The 13,610-nt window shown below is 39.7% G+C and overlaps 6 protein-coding genes across 6 annotated transcripts; 2 read left to right on the top strand and 4 right to left on the bottom strand.

Moving 5' to 3' along the window:
* Positions 1–311: 311 nt before the first annotated feature.
* Positions 312–1,856, top strand: TAF8 (Taf8p; the record flags this gene model as incomplete). The annotated part of the gene is made up of 1 exon (XM_018367025.1): positions 312–1,856. One exon carries the CDS (start codon positions 312–314, stop codon positions 1,854–1,856), a length of 1,545 nt encoding a protein of 514 aa, XP_018219959.1.
* Positions 1,857–2,093: 237 nt separating this feature from the next.
* On the top strand, positions 2,094–3,686 carry VAN1 (Van1p; the record flags this gene model as incomplete). The annotated part of the gene is made up of 1 exon (XM_018367024.1): positions 2,094–3,686. One exon carries the CDS (start codon positions 2,094–2,096, stop codon positions 3,684–3,686), a length of 1,593 nt encoding a protein of 530 aa, XP_018219958.1.
* Positions 3,687–4,076: 390 nt separating this feature from the next.
* ATR1 (borate transporter) lies at positions 4,077–5,741 on the bottom strand (the record flags this gene model as incomplete). The annotated part of the gene is made up of 1 exon (XM_018367023.1): positions 4,077–5,741. The coding sequence occupies one exon, from the start codon at positions 5,739–5,741 to the stop codon at positions 4,077–4,079; it is 1,665 nt and encodes a 554-aa protein (XP_018219957.1).
* A 477-nt stretch (positions 5,742–6,218) lies between these two features.
* On the bottom strand, positions 6,219–9,608 carry NAB6 (Nab6p; the record flags this gene model as incomplete). The annotated part of the gene is made up of 1 exon (XM_018367022.1): positions 6,219–9,608. The coding sequence occupies one exon, from the start codon at positions 9,606–9,608 to the stop codon at positions 6,219–6,221; it is 3,390 nt and encodes a 1,129-aa protein (XP_018219956.1).
* Positions 9,609–9,997: 389 nt separating this feature from the next.
* Positions 9,998–11,539, bottom strand: NGL3 (3'-5' poly(A) RNA exonuclease; the record flags this gene model as incomplete). Its single annotated transcript, XM_018367021.1, has 1 exon — positions 9,998–11,539. The coding sequence occupies one exon, from the start codon at positions 11,537–11,539 to the stop codon at positions 9,998–10,000; it is 1,542 nt and encodes a 513-aa protein (XP_018219955.1).
* Positions 11,540–12,179: 640 nt separating this feature from the next.
* On the bottom strand, positions 12,180–13,244 carry DI49_3973 (uncharacterized protein; the record flags this gene model as incomplete). The annotated part of the gene is made up of 1 exon (XM_018367020.1): positions 12,180–13,244. One exon carries the CDS (start codon positions 13,242–13,244, stop codon positions 12,180–12,182), a length of 1,065 nt encoding a protein of 354 aa, XP_018219954.1.
* Positions 13,245–13,610: the final 366 nt, after the last annotated feature.

Below are 13,610 nucleotides of genomic sequence, written 5' to 3'. Positions count from 1 at the left end.
ATAAACGAAAAAAAAAGTGTGTTGAAAAAATAATCACAATAGAATAATCTGCAAAATAGGAGCGATATAGCAAGAAAAATGCATTGGCCCGGCTCGCGTGCATATGTAGTCTTGTTGAATATTTGTGGTGATCAATGGTGATCCAAAGAATGCGGTCAGTAGTACTGATGCAACTCCGGCTGGCGTACTTGGGGATGTTACCCGTTGCTTCTATTGTAGAAAATCTTGACCTCTAATGAAAAAAAGTAAAAAGCAATGGGCAAGCATGGGCAAGCGAGCGAACAAGAAGGGTGGAATCAAGGGACGGATAGATGACAATGACTTCTGCAACGTCGAATAGCGGTTCTGGTGCCAGGCAGACCATGGTTCAGTTGACGAACCTGCCGGATTTGACGGAAGTTAGTCACTTGGAAATAGATGCGCCCGTACTGGAAATCCTGAAGAAATCGGTCCTGTTTCAATTGAACTCGTTGAACATCTGCATTTCGAACTTTGCTCTAGATGAGATGGTCAATCTCGTGGCCGTTCAGATGGACGGGATGTTTCGGAACTTACACAATTTGGCACTGTTGCAAAGAAGGTCGCAAGTTTCTCAGGCGGATTTGAAACTATTGTTTAGAGAGTTCAATCTGGACTCTGGTTCCCTTTTTCAAGAATTTCAAATTTCAGAACATATCAAATCGAGAAATTCTGCTGAATATCAAAAACTGGTTAAATCATCATCATTTATTTCCCCTTCGCATATCGACGACGATGAAGAGGACGAAACTAATAATATTGAAGAACAACAAAATGAGATCAACGTCTTGCTGCCTCCTTCCAATCCATTGGAGAAACTGATACCGAGCTGGCTGCCTAACTTCCCGCCAGATCATACCTACAAGTTTACACCCGAATTCAACCATCCAATTACGGATCTAAAAACTATCAAAAGAGAAATAGTCAAAGAAAGTGGGGAGTCGGAAAGAGCTCTACTAAATCTAAATAAACGTCTCTTCCACATATCTTCAGCTTCTCACACTCCATCGCCGCGCCTTCCTGATGCTTCTGATGCTAGCGAGCGATTAGAAATTTGGGGCAACACTCTTCATGAAAGGAAAACGGCAATAACAACGAAATCTTTCGATGAGAAAAACATCGAGCAGTACGCCAAGTATAGGATCGAACTGGCTAGAGAGCGTGTCTCAAAGTTCGAGATCAACCAATTGAAAAGAACGAAAAACCCATTTTTGAAAATTTCAGAATCTCTCTACTCTTTCAAGAACCCGCACCAGTCTCATAAAGTTATACAAAGGTCCATAGATTTGCAACTACGCAAGTCGGTGACATTGTTTATGCATAACCTACCTAAAATCCAGAAACTAAAGAAGGAAAAAATACAACTGGCCAAAGAAGAAAGACAAAAATCACTAAAACGTCGACAAGAAGGGCTTATTTCGCAACGAAAGAAAAAGGAACAAGATGAAGGCCACGATCTAGAACTCCTGTTGAACAACGAGCACGTAAGGGAATCTACTGACAACGATAATAGCCTCAACGCATTAAACGCTTCCACCATAGACATAAACGCGAATGCGAATGGCGACGAAGACGAAGATGATGATATGAATCTATTTGGTATACTGGGCAGTAGCGAAGATGAAAACGAGTTGTCAAGCATACAGGTGGAAACTGTGGTCGGGGAATCAGAACCTCCCACGGCGCCAGCACGAGACACTACAAATACCACGCCAGTAGCACAAAACACAACCAATATCGACACCACTGCAAACCTCTCCATCCTATCCATCCCTAATGAAAATGCACCAACGTCCCCTCCCACAGCCACAGCCACGGATAATGATATAAATATATAATCACTACTCTCAAAAACTAGTTTTTAATCATTCCTTAATATAATACGTATTCAATTTTATCTCCGGAAAAGAAAATTTTTTTTTTTTTTTTTGGCGAATATACCGAAACAAGGCTTGAAATATTTAGAATCAAAGAAAATATGGGACTTATGAAATAATTAAAACAAAGGGGAAAAACATACACAAACGTATAGTGAAGGTCATTCGAGCTTACCAATTTACCGATTGATACACAAGATGGGCTTGTTTCTTAATCTAAGGTCAAATATAAAAGAAAAATCCATGGACAATGGACTAAGCTTGCCCATTTCAAGGAACGGTAGCTCGAATAAAAGCAGGAACAAACGTTCACATCATGACTCCAAGTCATTGAAGGGGAAATACATGTACCAGCCGCGGTCTACGTCGTCCAAATTTCAGCTTACAGTGAACGTCATATCTCTTATTATTATCACTGTTTTGTCATTGTATCTGGTGATTTTATTTCTTTCAGAAATGAGATTGGGTTTATCTATACAAAACGGGAACACACTATTGGGTTCAGAGAATTACAAGACGATAGATCTGGAAGATGAAGAATATTATAACTACGATTTTGAGGATATTGACCCAGAGGTGGTTTCGAAATTTGATGATGGTGTGCAGCATTATCTAATATCCCAATTCGGTTCAGAGACTTTGACCCCCGAGGATGGCGAAAAGTACCAAGAGGAAATGAGCATGCTTTTGGATTCTACCGTGGAGAAATACGACTTAACAAATTTCGAAGGTGCACCAAACGGTCTGGAAACACGTGACCATATTCTTTTATGCATCCCATTAAGGAACGCAGCAGATGTCTTACCTTTAATGTTCAAGCATCTGATGAACTTGACTTACCCACACGAATTGATCGATTTGGCCTTTCTAGTCAGTGATTGTTCCGAAGGTGACACTACATTGGACGCATTAATAGCATATTCGAGACAATTACAAAACGGTACCCTGTCTCAAATTTTTCAAGAAATTGATGCTGTTATTGACTCGCAAACTAAAGGTACCGATAAACTATACCTCAAATACATGGACGAAGATTACATCAATCGTGTTCATCAGGCATTTTCACCACCTTTCCATGAAAATTATGATAAGCCATTCAGATCAGTTCAGGTATTTCAAAAGGATTTCGGTCAAGTAATTGGCCAAGGCTTTAGCGATAGACATGCTGTGAAAGTTCAAGGTATAAGAAGAAAATTAATGGGAAGAGCAAGAAACTGGTTGACTGCTAATGCTTTGAAACCATACCATTCTTGGGTTTATTGGAGAGATGCTGATGTAGAGCTATGCCCTGGGTCTGTTATTCAAGACTTGATGAGTAAAGATTATGATGTCATTGTCCCCAATGTTTGGAGACCGCTACCTACATTTTTAAATAGTGAGCAACCATACGATTTAAATTCTTGGATGGAATCTGGAGAAGCACTAGATTTGGCAAAAACACTTGACGAAGACGATGTCATTGTGGAAGGTTATGCAGAATATCCAACATGGAGAGTTCATTTGGCTTACATCAGAGATGCAGGAGGTGATCCAAATGAAGTGGTCGATTTGGACGGTGTCGGGGGTGTTTCAATCCTAGCGAAGGCTAAAATATTCAGAAATGGTGTACAGTTCCCCGCATTCACCTTTGAAAATCACGCTGAAACAGAAGCATTTGGTAAAATGGCAAAAAAAATGGGGTATAGAGTCGGTGGCTTACCGCATTATACTATCTGGCATATTTATGAACCAAGTGACGACGATTTGAAGGAAATCGCCACAAGGGAAAGGGAGAAGAGAAGACAATCATAGTAAGGATCATGACCACCATTTAATTTTAATTTAATTTAATTTTTGTTTTTGTTTTGTTTGTTTTTGTTTTGTTTGTTTTTGTTTTTGTTTTTGTTCTTGTTTCTCTTTACACGAAATATATTTAAAGAGACATATATAATAGATCATGTGGGTTAAGTGTATTATGTAAACTAAATAAAAGTTTTATCCCCAAGGAATAGATGAAACTTAATACTCGAATCGTTTTGGTTTCAAGCTAAGCTGAAAGGTGAGCAATATTTAACAAAGATGGCTCTCTTTAACAGAAGAAAGATATTTCATGTTGTGTCAGAATACGAAGCTTTTTGTACTTTAGGAGATTTATGTTTATTAAATTGCTGTATTATCTATTTTTGTAAATATCACATTTCGTTAGCTCATGCCGCAATTATCTTTCGCGACAGCTTTCGTCCTATGATCTTTTATGAAGCTTTCGACCATGTAAAGCCCGCTAATTATGCATGCCAAAGTGGCTAATCCTATCCCGAGATATTGAGCACCTCTATAACCCTTCAGAATATGTTTCCCATCTGGGTCAAGCTGCATTTCAACTGTGGCACCCATACCAAGACACAATGACATGGAATAGTTGACAACAGTATTCACCAATGATCCCGCCATACCTTGGTATTCCATAGGCAAGTAATCACTGAAGATGATGGAAGAAGCTGGGAATGAAAGATCCATTCCAAAACTCAAAACTATCATTGTCCCCATCTGAGTACGGAAGTACGACTCATGAACTGGTGTAACGCTGGCCATTATCGAGCCAACATTGAATGCAACCATGGCAAAAAACAAAAAAACTGATGGCGATACTCTTTTAATGGAAAATCCAACGAGTAAAGCAGCAACAATACCCCAAATCAAGAACATAAAATAAGAACCTCCAGCCCATAAGGCCGTGTAGTGCCTTATATTTAACTGAAATTGAAAATAATAAAACGTGAAGATACCAAATGAACCCCACCCAAAGAACAAGGATAACATTATTTGAATCATATGACGGTCCTTCATGATAGCTTGAGGCAATAACGGACTTTTGGCAAAATGGATCTCATAAACGCCAAACACGACGAGGAAAAGAACAGAAATGATTAAAAGCACAATAATATAAGCCTGGTTCCAACCTGAAATAGGAGCTTGATTCCATACAAAATTCAATAAAATAAGACCAATTACACCCAAAATAGATCCAATCCAATCCATAGAAAATCGATGGATATTTGTTGGTATATTATTGGGAATGGCGTATATGGAGAGTGCTAGATTGATGGCTGCTGTTATGGTGTATGCATAAAAGGCCCAAGGCCACTGGTTTGGGTTCATAGTACCAATCAACCCTGCAAAAAAGCAACCCAAAGTTGCACCAATAGGCGCCATCGCGCCTATGAAACTAATCACAATATTCTTACGAAATGTACCACCGATGTAGATATTTCCGATAATACCTAGCACGTTTGGTAAAATAAATGCAATTCCTAGCCCTTGAAAAGCTCTGCTGATAATAAAAAAAGTATCGCTACCAGAATATTTGGTGAGCCCACAAATCAAAGACCATATGATAATCATAGCATATCCTATCAACAGCATATTCTTTAACCCGTATATGTCACCGAGTCTGCCACTAATTAAAATGAATGAACCTGAGACTAGTGGGAAAGATGCCATCAGCCATGACCTTGAGGTTGTATCTGACCCAAAACTATCTGCAAGTATATTCATAATGGAAAGAGTTTGCGTGGTACCTGATTGGTTTAGGAGCTGACTTATCATACAAGTGAAGATGAAGAGATACTCTTGCCATGGGTATTTGAAGTAGTTTGGGTTTTGCCATTTTTGTTGTTCGGTCTTCATTACTTCATCTTCAGATTCCGTTAAAACCATTGTTGCTAAAGCTCCTTCTTTGTTGTTACGTGGCGAAGAGTTTTCAGCCTCTAGCACTGATTTATTCTCAATCTCTAGATAAGCCTCTTCATTTTCTGCGGTTTTCACTTCAGTGTTTTGAATGACACATCCCTCTTTGCCTATTATCATGTTCTGTTTGCAGTCGTACTTTTGGTTACTCCCTAAGTTGGAATGCCGTGAGAAAATTGCTCGAGACAGATAAATGCCGGTTCATTCTAACCTTGCTAGATAAAAATCACTTTCGTTATTCAACCTTTTATAATGTACCAACATTAACTTTCGATGTAGTAATAGTCATCTCCCAAAAAATTTTACTAACTTTAGAGCCAAGGCTGGAACCCGTAGCCGTAAATGACAAACCTGAAAAAAAAACCGGACGGACAATTGGGAAAAGATTGAAAAAAATAATGACTACCAACATAAAACTATTACTGGGGCAACCGTAGACATTGCATAGTGTACGTCAATAGTGTTGCTTTTTATTAATAATCACTATTATTTAGTTTATACAGAAAAAAAGGAAAGAAAAAATTGGGCGACTTGCATTAAGCTTTTGCTGGATTGGATGATAGGCATGCGTTATTCGGTATGGTTGAACATTTTGTCCTATTCATCAGGATACGCGTTATCTTCCGCAGAGGCCCCTAGAATATTAGCTGCATACATAAACGTCGAGTGTTGAACTTGTGCGAGGTATTGGGCCATAACATCCGATCCTGGTATCGTTCTATGCCTTGGGAAAGAGCCTCTTTTCCTCGTCTTGTTGTCCGTTACGTCTGCATTATTTCCAGCGTCTTGAATCGGCACTTGGCTATTTTTCGAATGATTATAGGACAACGTTGAGGGGGCCCTTGGTGGAGCTTGCTTTAGCGATGATCTATGATTAAATTGTGAAAGTCCCACCAAACCATCATCGTTTTCCACCTTTGCCGGTCTCTTACTGTTTATAACCGTTTGACTCGAACTTCTTAAAGTCTGCGATTTTAAGGCATATTCAGGATCACTCGGAGAATGCATTATGACCTCTATGTCCGACGACGAATCGGAAGATCTTGATGACTTGTTGAACAATTCGTCGTAATCGGTTTCATCTGAAAGTGCGTGTTTTACGTCTGAGTTTACCACTCCAAGACCTAACCCGCCGGGCCCCGCGGCTTGGTTTCCATTTCTAGCCTCTATCTCAACTTCAGCCTCGGCCCCTGTAGTGTCTTCAGTCTCAGTTTCATCAATGTCGGCACCCTTGTGTGGATCGAGACTTATACCTAGGGATTCCAAATTCAGGACTTTATCAAAGGATTCCTTTTTATCGTTTTCGTTTTGTCTCCTTCTTTCTTCTAGTTTACTTAGACGTATATTGTAGCTCGGCCTTTTAACTTTTTTGTAAAATCTTGAATTTTTACCAGCTACCAGATTTTTATTTATATTACCACAACGATCCTTACCATAGTTTATCAAAAGCCCTTTATAACGGCCATCGAACTTTTCTTCGGTTGCCGTTTTCGGTATCACTTCACTACTATCATCATGTCCCGTAGGTTCTTTGTTCATTTCTTCAACGAGACTAATCGCAGACGATATGTTCATAAAATTTATCCAACAGCAATGGCTATCGCTTAGATAATTAATCTGTTCAATATCACCATAGGTACTGAAATCCTCTCTTAATTGCTCCGCGTCTGGTAACGCTAATGTTTCATGCAGTTGTTTGTATTGGGGGTCGTGAATGAATTTCTCTTTGAATGCAAATTCTGGCAAACTTACATAAACATTTCTACTAGCCCCAATCGTTACAGCTAGTGAGATTGACTTTGGTAATGGACCGGAATAATGCCCCCACCCTACTCTCAACATATTTCCATGTAATACTATTGGATCAATAAATGAATTCGCATAGAATTGTACAGCGGACGACGCCTCAATGAAAGTGACAAAACAAATCCTCTTCTCTGCTAAATATTTAATATTTTGAAGTATCCCCCCGCGGACAACGTTGCAGATATCTTCTGCCCTTGATCTTGGATTAATGTTTCCTATATAAATCGTTCTGTTACCAATGTCTGACCCCATGGACGAAGCCACTTTGGCTGAAACATTGAAATTTTGCTCCAAGCTTTGAGTTATCGGGTTGGATAGTACTCGTTGGTTCATTTGTAGATTCGGAGATTGCGGAGAAGGACCAGTTATTAATTGTTGGGATACTATTGTTCCATTCGATTGATTGGAATCAGCCATAAACATGTGTTCATTTAGAGGCAAGGGCGAAGAAATGTCTGGTGGGAATTGTCTGGAATTATCTACTGTTTTTGAAATTTTAATATTACTCAAATGGGCAGAATGTTCATTGATAACTGGTGTAGGATAATCATGACAATTGACTTCTAATGTAGTTCCATCAAGGTCTATTCCTTGGAGTTTCGTCGTCAACACGTCAATCTCTTCATTCAAAGAGACGGATGATGAAAGACTGGTTAAACTTATATTAGAGTTTCCGTAAACGGAAGATCCAATACTGCCATTATTGTTGTTGTTGTTGATATCATTGTTGTTGCCAGTGGCAACCGATGGGGTTGATAAACGATGCGAACTCAATTTGCTTTCGTAAATACTGGCAACTGAAGACCTGCCTGAACTGACCATCAATGGTGTTAGAGAAACATAGAAACATTTGGAGATGCCTAGTTTTTTAGAGTATTTCTTCAAGTAGTCGAGGACTTCAATTGCCATGAAGATGTTTAAAAAGGTCAACACAGCATAGTTTTCAGGAAATTGATTCGATGGTACATCAGTGTTCACTATCTCAATGGATTCTAAGATATATCTTTTGTTCTTTGACCTATCTAGAAATTGCAGTTTCTCCTTGAATAATTCGGCTTTTTCTAAAGGACTTTTAAATTCAATTATGATGGACCTTGTAGCATCTTTATTCTCGACATTGTGATGCAACGAAGCGCTGATCATCATCATCGAATTATTGACAGTAGCAGCTTGATCTTCACTTTTTGATAACTCTCCATCTTCGACAGGTGTTGGAAGGGATTTGGAATCGTAATTTAGGCAGACAAATTTCAGATTCAATGATTTGGATTTCAAAAAGGTTTTAAACTCTGATAGTCTTTGTAAAATGTTATTATAAAAGTTCAAACAATCGCCCCTAGTCAAGAAACTTATCAAAATAGATAGACTCTTAGTCTTTTCTTCTTCTGAGTTACCAGCCTCCTTGTTGTCAACTATATATGCACTTTCCAGAGCATTAGATTTGACAAAGTTCTTGACTAAAGAGTGTAGATCAGCAGCACTATCTACGTTTTCAATAAGCAGCGATCGAGTCCTATAAGCATCGTCACCAGCGGGTAGAATCTTATAATCAATGCGAAAGGGCTTCTGTAATAGGGTTTCTGGGTCTATCTCATCAAAAATGTTGATTCTGGAAGAGCCTCTTCTTCCACTGCTGTTCCTGGTGTCATATCCCTTAGAATTATTGTGAGTAACATCTCCTGAATTGTTGTCTTTCCTCGAAAATAGAGTTCTCCCGTTTCTATAATAGCTTGAAGGAGTCATCATTCCATTGTTGTTGTTGTTGTTGTTGTTGTTGTTATTGTTGTTGTTGTTGTTGTAGTTATTACTGTTGTTAGCGTTATAGCTGTTTTGGCTCGAAATGGGTCTCGAATAAGCCTTCCTATTGAATTTTGATGATCTACCAGGGTTATAGCCACCTTGCATATTAGGCGAGGAAACAAACGGCGACCCCATTAACAAATGGGATGGCAAAAGACTAGCACCGTAAGCAGTATCGAAGGGCGTCGGTGGAACATTTGGCAACGGCGAGTTCGTGTAATATGCCGGGTGTTGAGAGGGGCCATATTGGCCGGCACCGTTCATGAAGTCCACAGGATGGTACAACATTGGATTTCCTACCATGGCGTTCATCCCGTTATAATCATGCTGTTGACGGTATGCATGATTTGCGCTAGGTTTTCTAGAATTTGAGTTTGACATACTGGATTCCTCAAAAAGCAATAGAAAACAGATTCTGGTGGGGCTTGTCCAAGCTGATTAAAAGAACTTTGCTTGATAGTATGAAACGAACGACGTCAATAAGCCAACTGCACCTCTCTAACCTTTGAATGTTTTCTTCTGGATGCTTCACATGTGACTTGAAACAAGGAAAAAGGGCAGTTTTGTTGTGGTGCTTCTATGCTTCATTTTTTTCTAGCCCGTTGAGGCGCAACGAAAGGGGAAGGGTGACCAAAAATAGCACGTAAAGCTATATATAAGGTGGAGGTGACGCTAAATTAAAAAAAGAGAGCCTATTGACTATCGGACCGCCAGCCCATTAGCTATTGAACTTTGCACATACCTGTAACTATTTTTATATGTACGCTTGTTTAGTTTATGCTATTTAATTTCTCTTCTGAAAGAAAACGTAGCTGGCACATTAGGGAAACGTGGTCGCTAGCGTATTCTCCTTCGAAAGGTTGAGAATGTTTTGGCATTTCTTTTGCGCGAGGCATCTTTAGGTACCCAATGACTCTTAAATTGTTTTTGTTTTCAAAGTCGTCCAAGGGGTTCTCTTCGTGTGTACTCTGTTCGTCACTGGGCTCAATATAAAATATATAATCTAGTAATCCACACCACGAGTTGGCCCAGTTCGATAGTTCTGGCTCACCATTACTTTCGTGAGAGTTCTCAGGTTGTACCTTACCGTATCCAAGCCCATACAATGATACTCCTTTCACGTGCAAGGAGTTGTGTAGCGCGACTAGTTGATTTACTAGACCTTTCTGTTCACTTGTTGCTGGAAAAGATTTTGGTTTAGGGTTTTGTGGCTGGTTAAAGCGGCCTTCTCCCCTAGATTGTTCATCACATTCCTCATCATCTTGGCTGCTTCCCTCTCCATTCCTTTTCTTGGAATATCGATACGCTAATGAGCACTCAGCCATGACCCTTGCTGGACCTCTGAGCGTCACTGGCTTTCTTGTTATAGCCAAGTACGGTGGTTCTTCAGGTTCAGTGTTGAAGTCCCCCATCAATACACTGTGCCATTCATTATACTTTGGACAAGCTTTGATTTCTTGAATTTTTGCCAATACTAAGTAAGATTGTCTCAGCCTCTCAAAAACTCCAAAAGGGTGCCAAAATAAATGCGTATTTGCCACAATAATTCCATCGGTGGATGGACCTGGTATATTCTTTAGACGTAGCGATGCTATAAACGCAATATTTTTTGTTCTTGTTCTTGCAGGAATAACATTCCCGGCCAAGATAGTATCGTAGTCTAACATCCACTCGTTTTCTAGCTGAAATTTCTCAGTTTTCCACGCAATCAATAGTCCATGTGTTTTCCCTTCATGCCTTTTGAAACTTAAATCAAAGCCCAGCTTACGGAAATTATCTTGCCAGAATTTCAGTTCGTTATAATCGACTTCTTGTAATGATACAATATCGGGATTATAGGTTTTTAATTCGTGGACCAGGACTTTTGACCTCTTGTGCCACTTTAGTGCAGAGCCACTTTGTGGGAAGAAATTCCTCCTAATCAAAGTTTGTGCTAAAGTATTATAGGTCATTATTTTAACGTCCAACGAGTTCGGCGTGGTTTGTGCACTAGATGTGGTGGAATCTAGTGTCAATTCAGCGGAGTCATGAGTCATTTCATGGTGCAAGTGCAGAAAGGGCCTCTTAATGAACTGCAAATCAGGGGTGGGAAAATCGGGATCCTTGCCTTGGGATATTAATGAGTTCCTGTGGCTCTGTCTTTTTTTTGCTCGTTCCTCTCGGATTCTTTTAACTTGATCTTCAGTTAATTGATGTCTAGGGATTTTTTTATGTGTAAGATCTTCTTCACTAGAGGAGCTGAAAAGTGGCGTGGAAGAAGATGAACCCACGTCACGTAATGTTGGTGATGCGTCTTCTGCTTGGCTATTCATATTGACTGAATCAATTAAAAAATTGACAGAACAAAAAAACGGTGCAGCTTAGTGCTGTAACTGTTATACCTTTGGTGTTACAGTTGCACATATCCCAATAACCTATTGGGTGATAATCTATTGGGTGCTTGTCAATTTAGCACCAGTGTAAAGGTTGGTTGGTATAACATGTAATCCTTTTTTTTTCAAGAACTAAGGGGTGGCTGACCTTAAATATATATAATTAAATAAGGGAAACACAAACAAACCCGTTAATCACACTGTACAAGACTCGTACGTACCACTCATTGTATTGGGTACACTTGGTCTATGCGGTGCGAGTAAAAACTTACCTGGTGATATTGCAGTACAACATTGTAGGGGAAAGAGAGCTACGAAATGGGAATTTACAGACCAAATTAAAATTTGAGATAGGGCATTTACTCGTGCGGAAAAAGATGTTGTTTCAAGTATTGTTTTCTCCTGTTATAGACTTGGGTCCATTTGCTAGCTTTTAATGTTTATCGCGGCTTTTCTTTTTTAATCTTCTCATGTGAGAACTAATACTAAAATTTACTGTATAGATGAAAAAAATGAATAAATGAATAAATGATGAATATTTGTATAAAGATACGATAGACAACATATGCATACCCTCATATCATTTCAAAGGCCCGTTACTCAGTATCTCAGCAGGTAAGATTCTGCTGTTCCTGTTTCTCTGCTGAAAGGAATCCTCGTCGTCATCGTCATCATCATCTGAGATGGCGATGCTAAATGAGTCCACCATTCGAAATATATCAGATCTGTCCATCGCTTTCCCGTCAAAACTCAATTCAAAGCTCTCATTGGCGTTTGTACCGGCGGTGGTACTGGTTCTCTGCTTGGTATTGATATTCGGAGGATTCTTCATAGACTTGATGTTGCTTTGGAGTTGGTGCTGCGGTTTAGTTGGTGGTAGCAATAGCTCTCTGCATAATTCTTCGAGTGATTTCGATACCCGTGTCTTTTTATTAGTAGACAGCTGAATCGGCTGCAAAAAATGATAGCTTTTCTCAAAATTCAGCGAAATCTGCAAGATTATGATTTTTTTCGATATATCGTCTATTGTTTCGTATACTGGTGACGGTAATTTATATGTGGTGATCACGCACCTGGGCAAAATAGACTTCTTAATGTTGAAGTTTGCCTTTGACTTCGTTGGGGAATTCATCAACCCAGGCGTGACGGCGCTACAATTGTTTCTGATCCCGTACAGATCTATTGGCCTGGTGAAATACCTTTTGGCCGTGCACGTTCTGGAAGGGAACGAGATATCCTGTATGCTGTCTGTCTCCTTAGTTTGGTGGAATCTAAGAGATTTGGAGTTTATGTGAGACACCGACTGCTGATGCGGATGCGGGTTAGAATTGACATTAGCAGTGTTGGTGGTATTTGGATATCTGGACGACCTGTTGTTGCCGTTATTAGTATAATAGTTTTCATTACTGTCCTTGCTGGTTTGCAAGCCGCCGTTGAACCTTGGCCGTGGTTTCTTCGTAGGCGAGTCCGGATAGTAGAAGAACTGTTGGTTCAAGTCAAAAGTCGCCTTCTGCTGGAAATTCAGCGCCGGTTGCTGGTTCAGGTCCAGCTTCGCAGGGGGCAGAATCAGTCCACCATTGCTGCTGATGTACGATGATTTGTTGTTAAGAGTCCTTCTTGGCGACACCGATGGACTTTGGCTCATTGCTGTTTACTTCCTTTAGTGAACTACAACCGCAATAACAAGAGGGGACAAATAAGCCATTTTTCGAGAGTCCGTAATCTTCTTGTGCAAGTTACAGGAGGCAAAAAAAATCTTTTCCTTGCTGCGATGTCAAATTGTTGATACTTTCTTATTTTGTGTTTTTATTTATATTCTTTCCTAATCGGGAAACCATATTGGAAAACGACACTGCCCGATTGGGAATGTGGGCACGTGACAAACACGTGAAAGGAATAAGCGTTAAAATTTACATTACGTACGTCAGTCCATCGAGGAATGAGTGGACTCATTGAGGGAGATGAACTGCATTGTGTGGTACTGTACCCACTGCCTTTTATTGCTATAAGA

Source organism: Saccharomyces eubayanus, chromosome XIII, assembly GCF_001298625.1.
Source record: "Saccharomyces eubayanus strain FM1318 chromosome XIII, whole genome shotgun sequence".
Classification (NCBI taxonomy): domain Eukaryota; kingdom Fungi; phylum Ascomycota; class Saccharomycetes; order Saccharomycetales; family Saccharomycetaceae; genus Saccharomyces; species Saccharomyces eubayanus.
The sequence above is the reverse complement of the archived record's forward strand: the minus strand, read 5'-3'. Positions and strand labels throughout refer to the sequence as shown.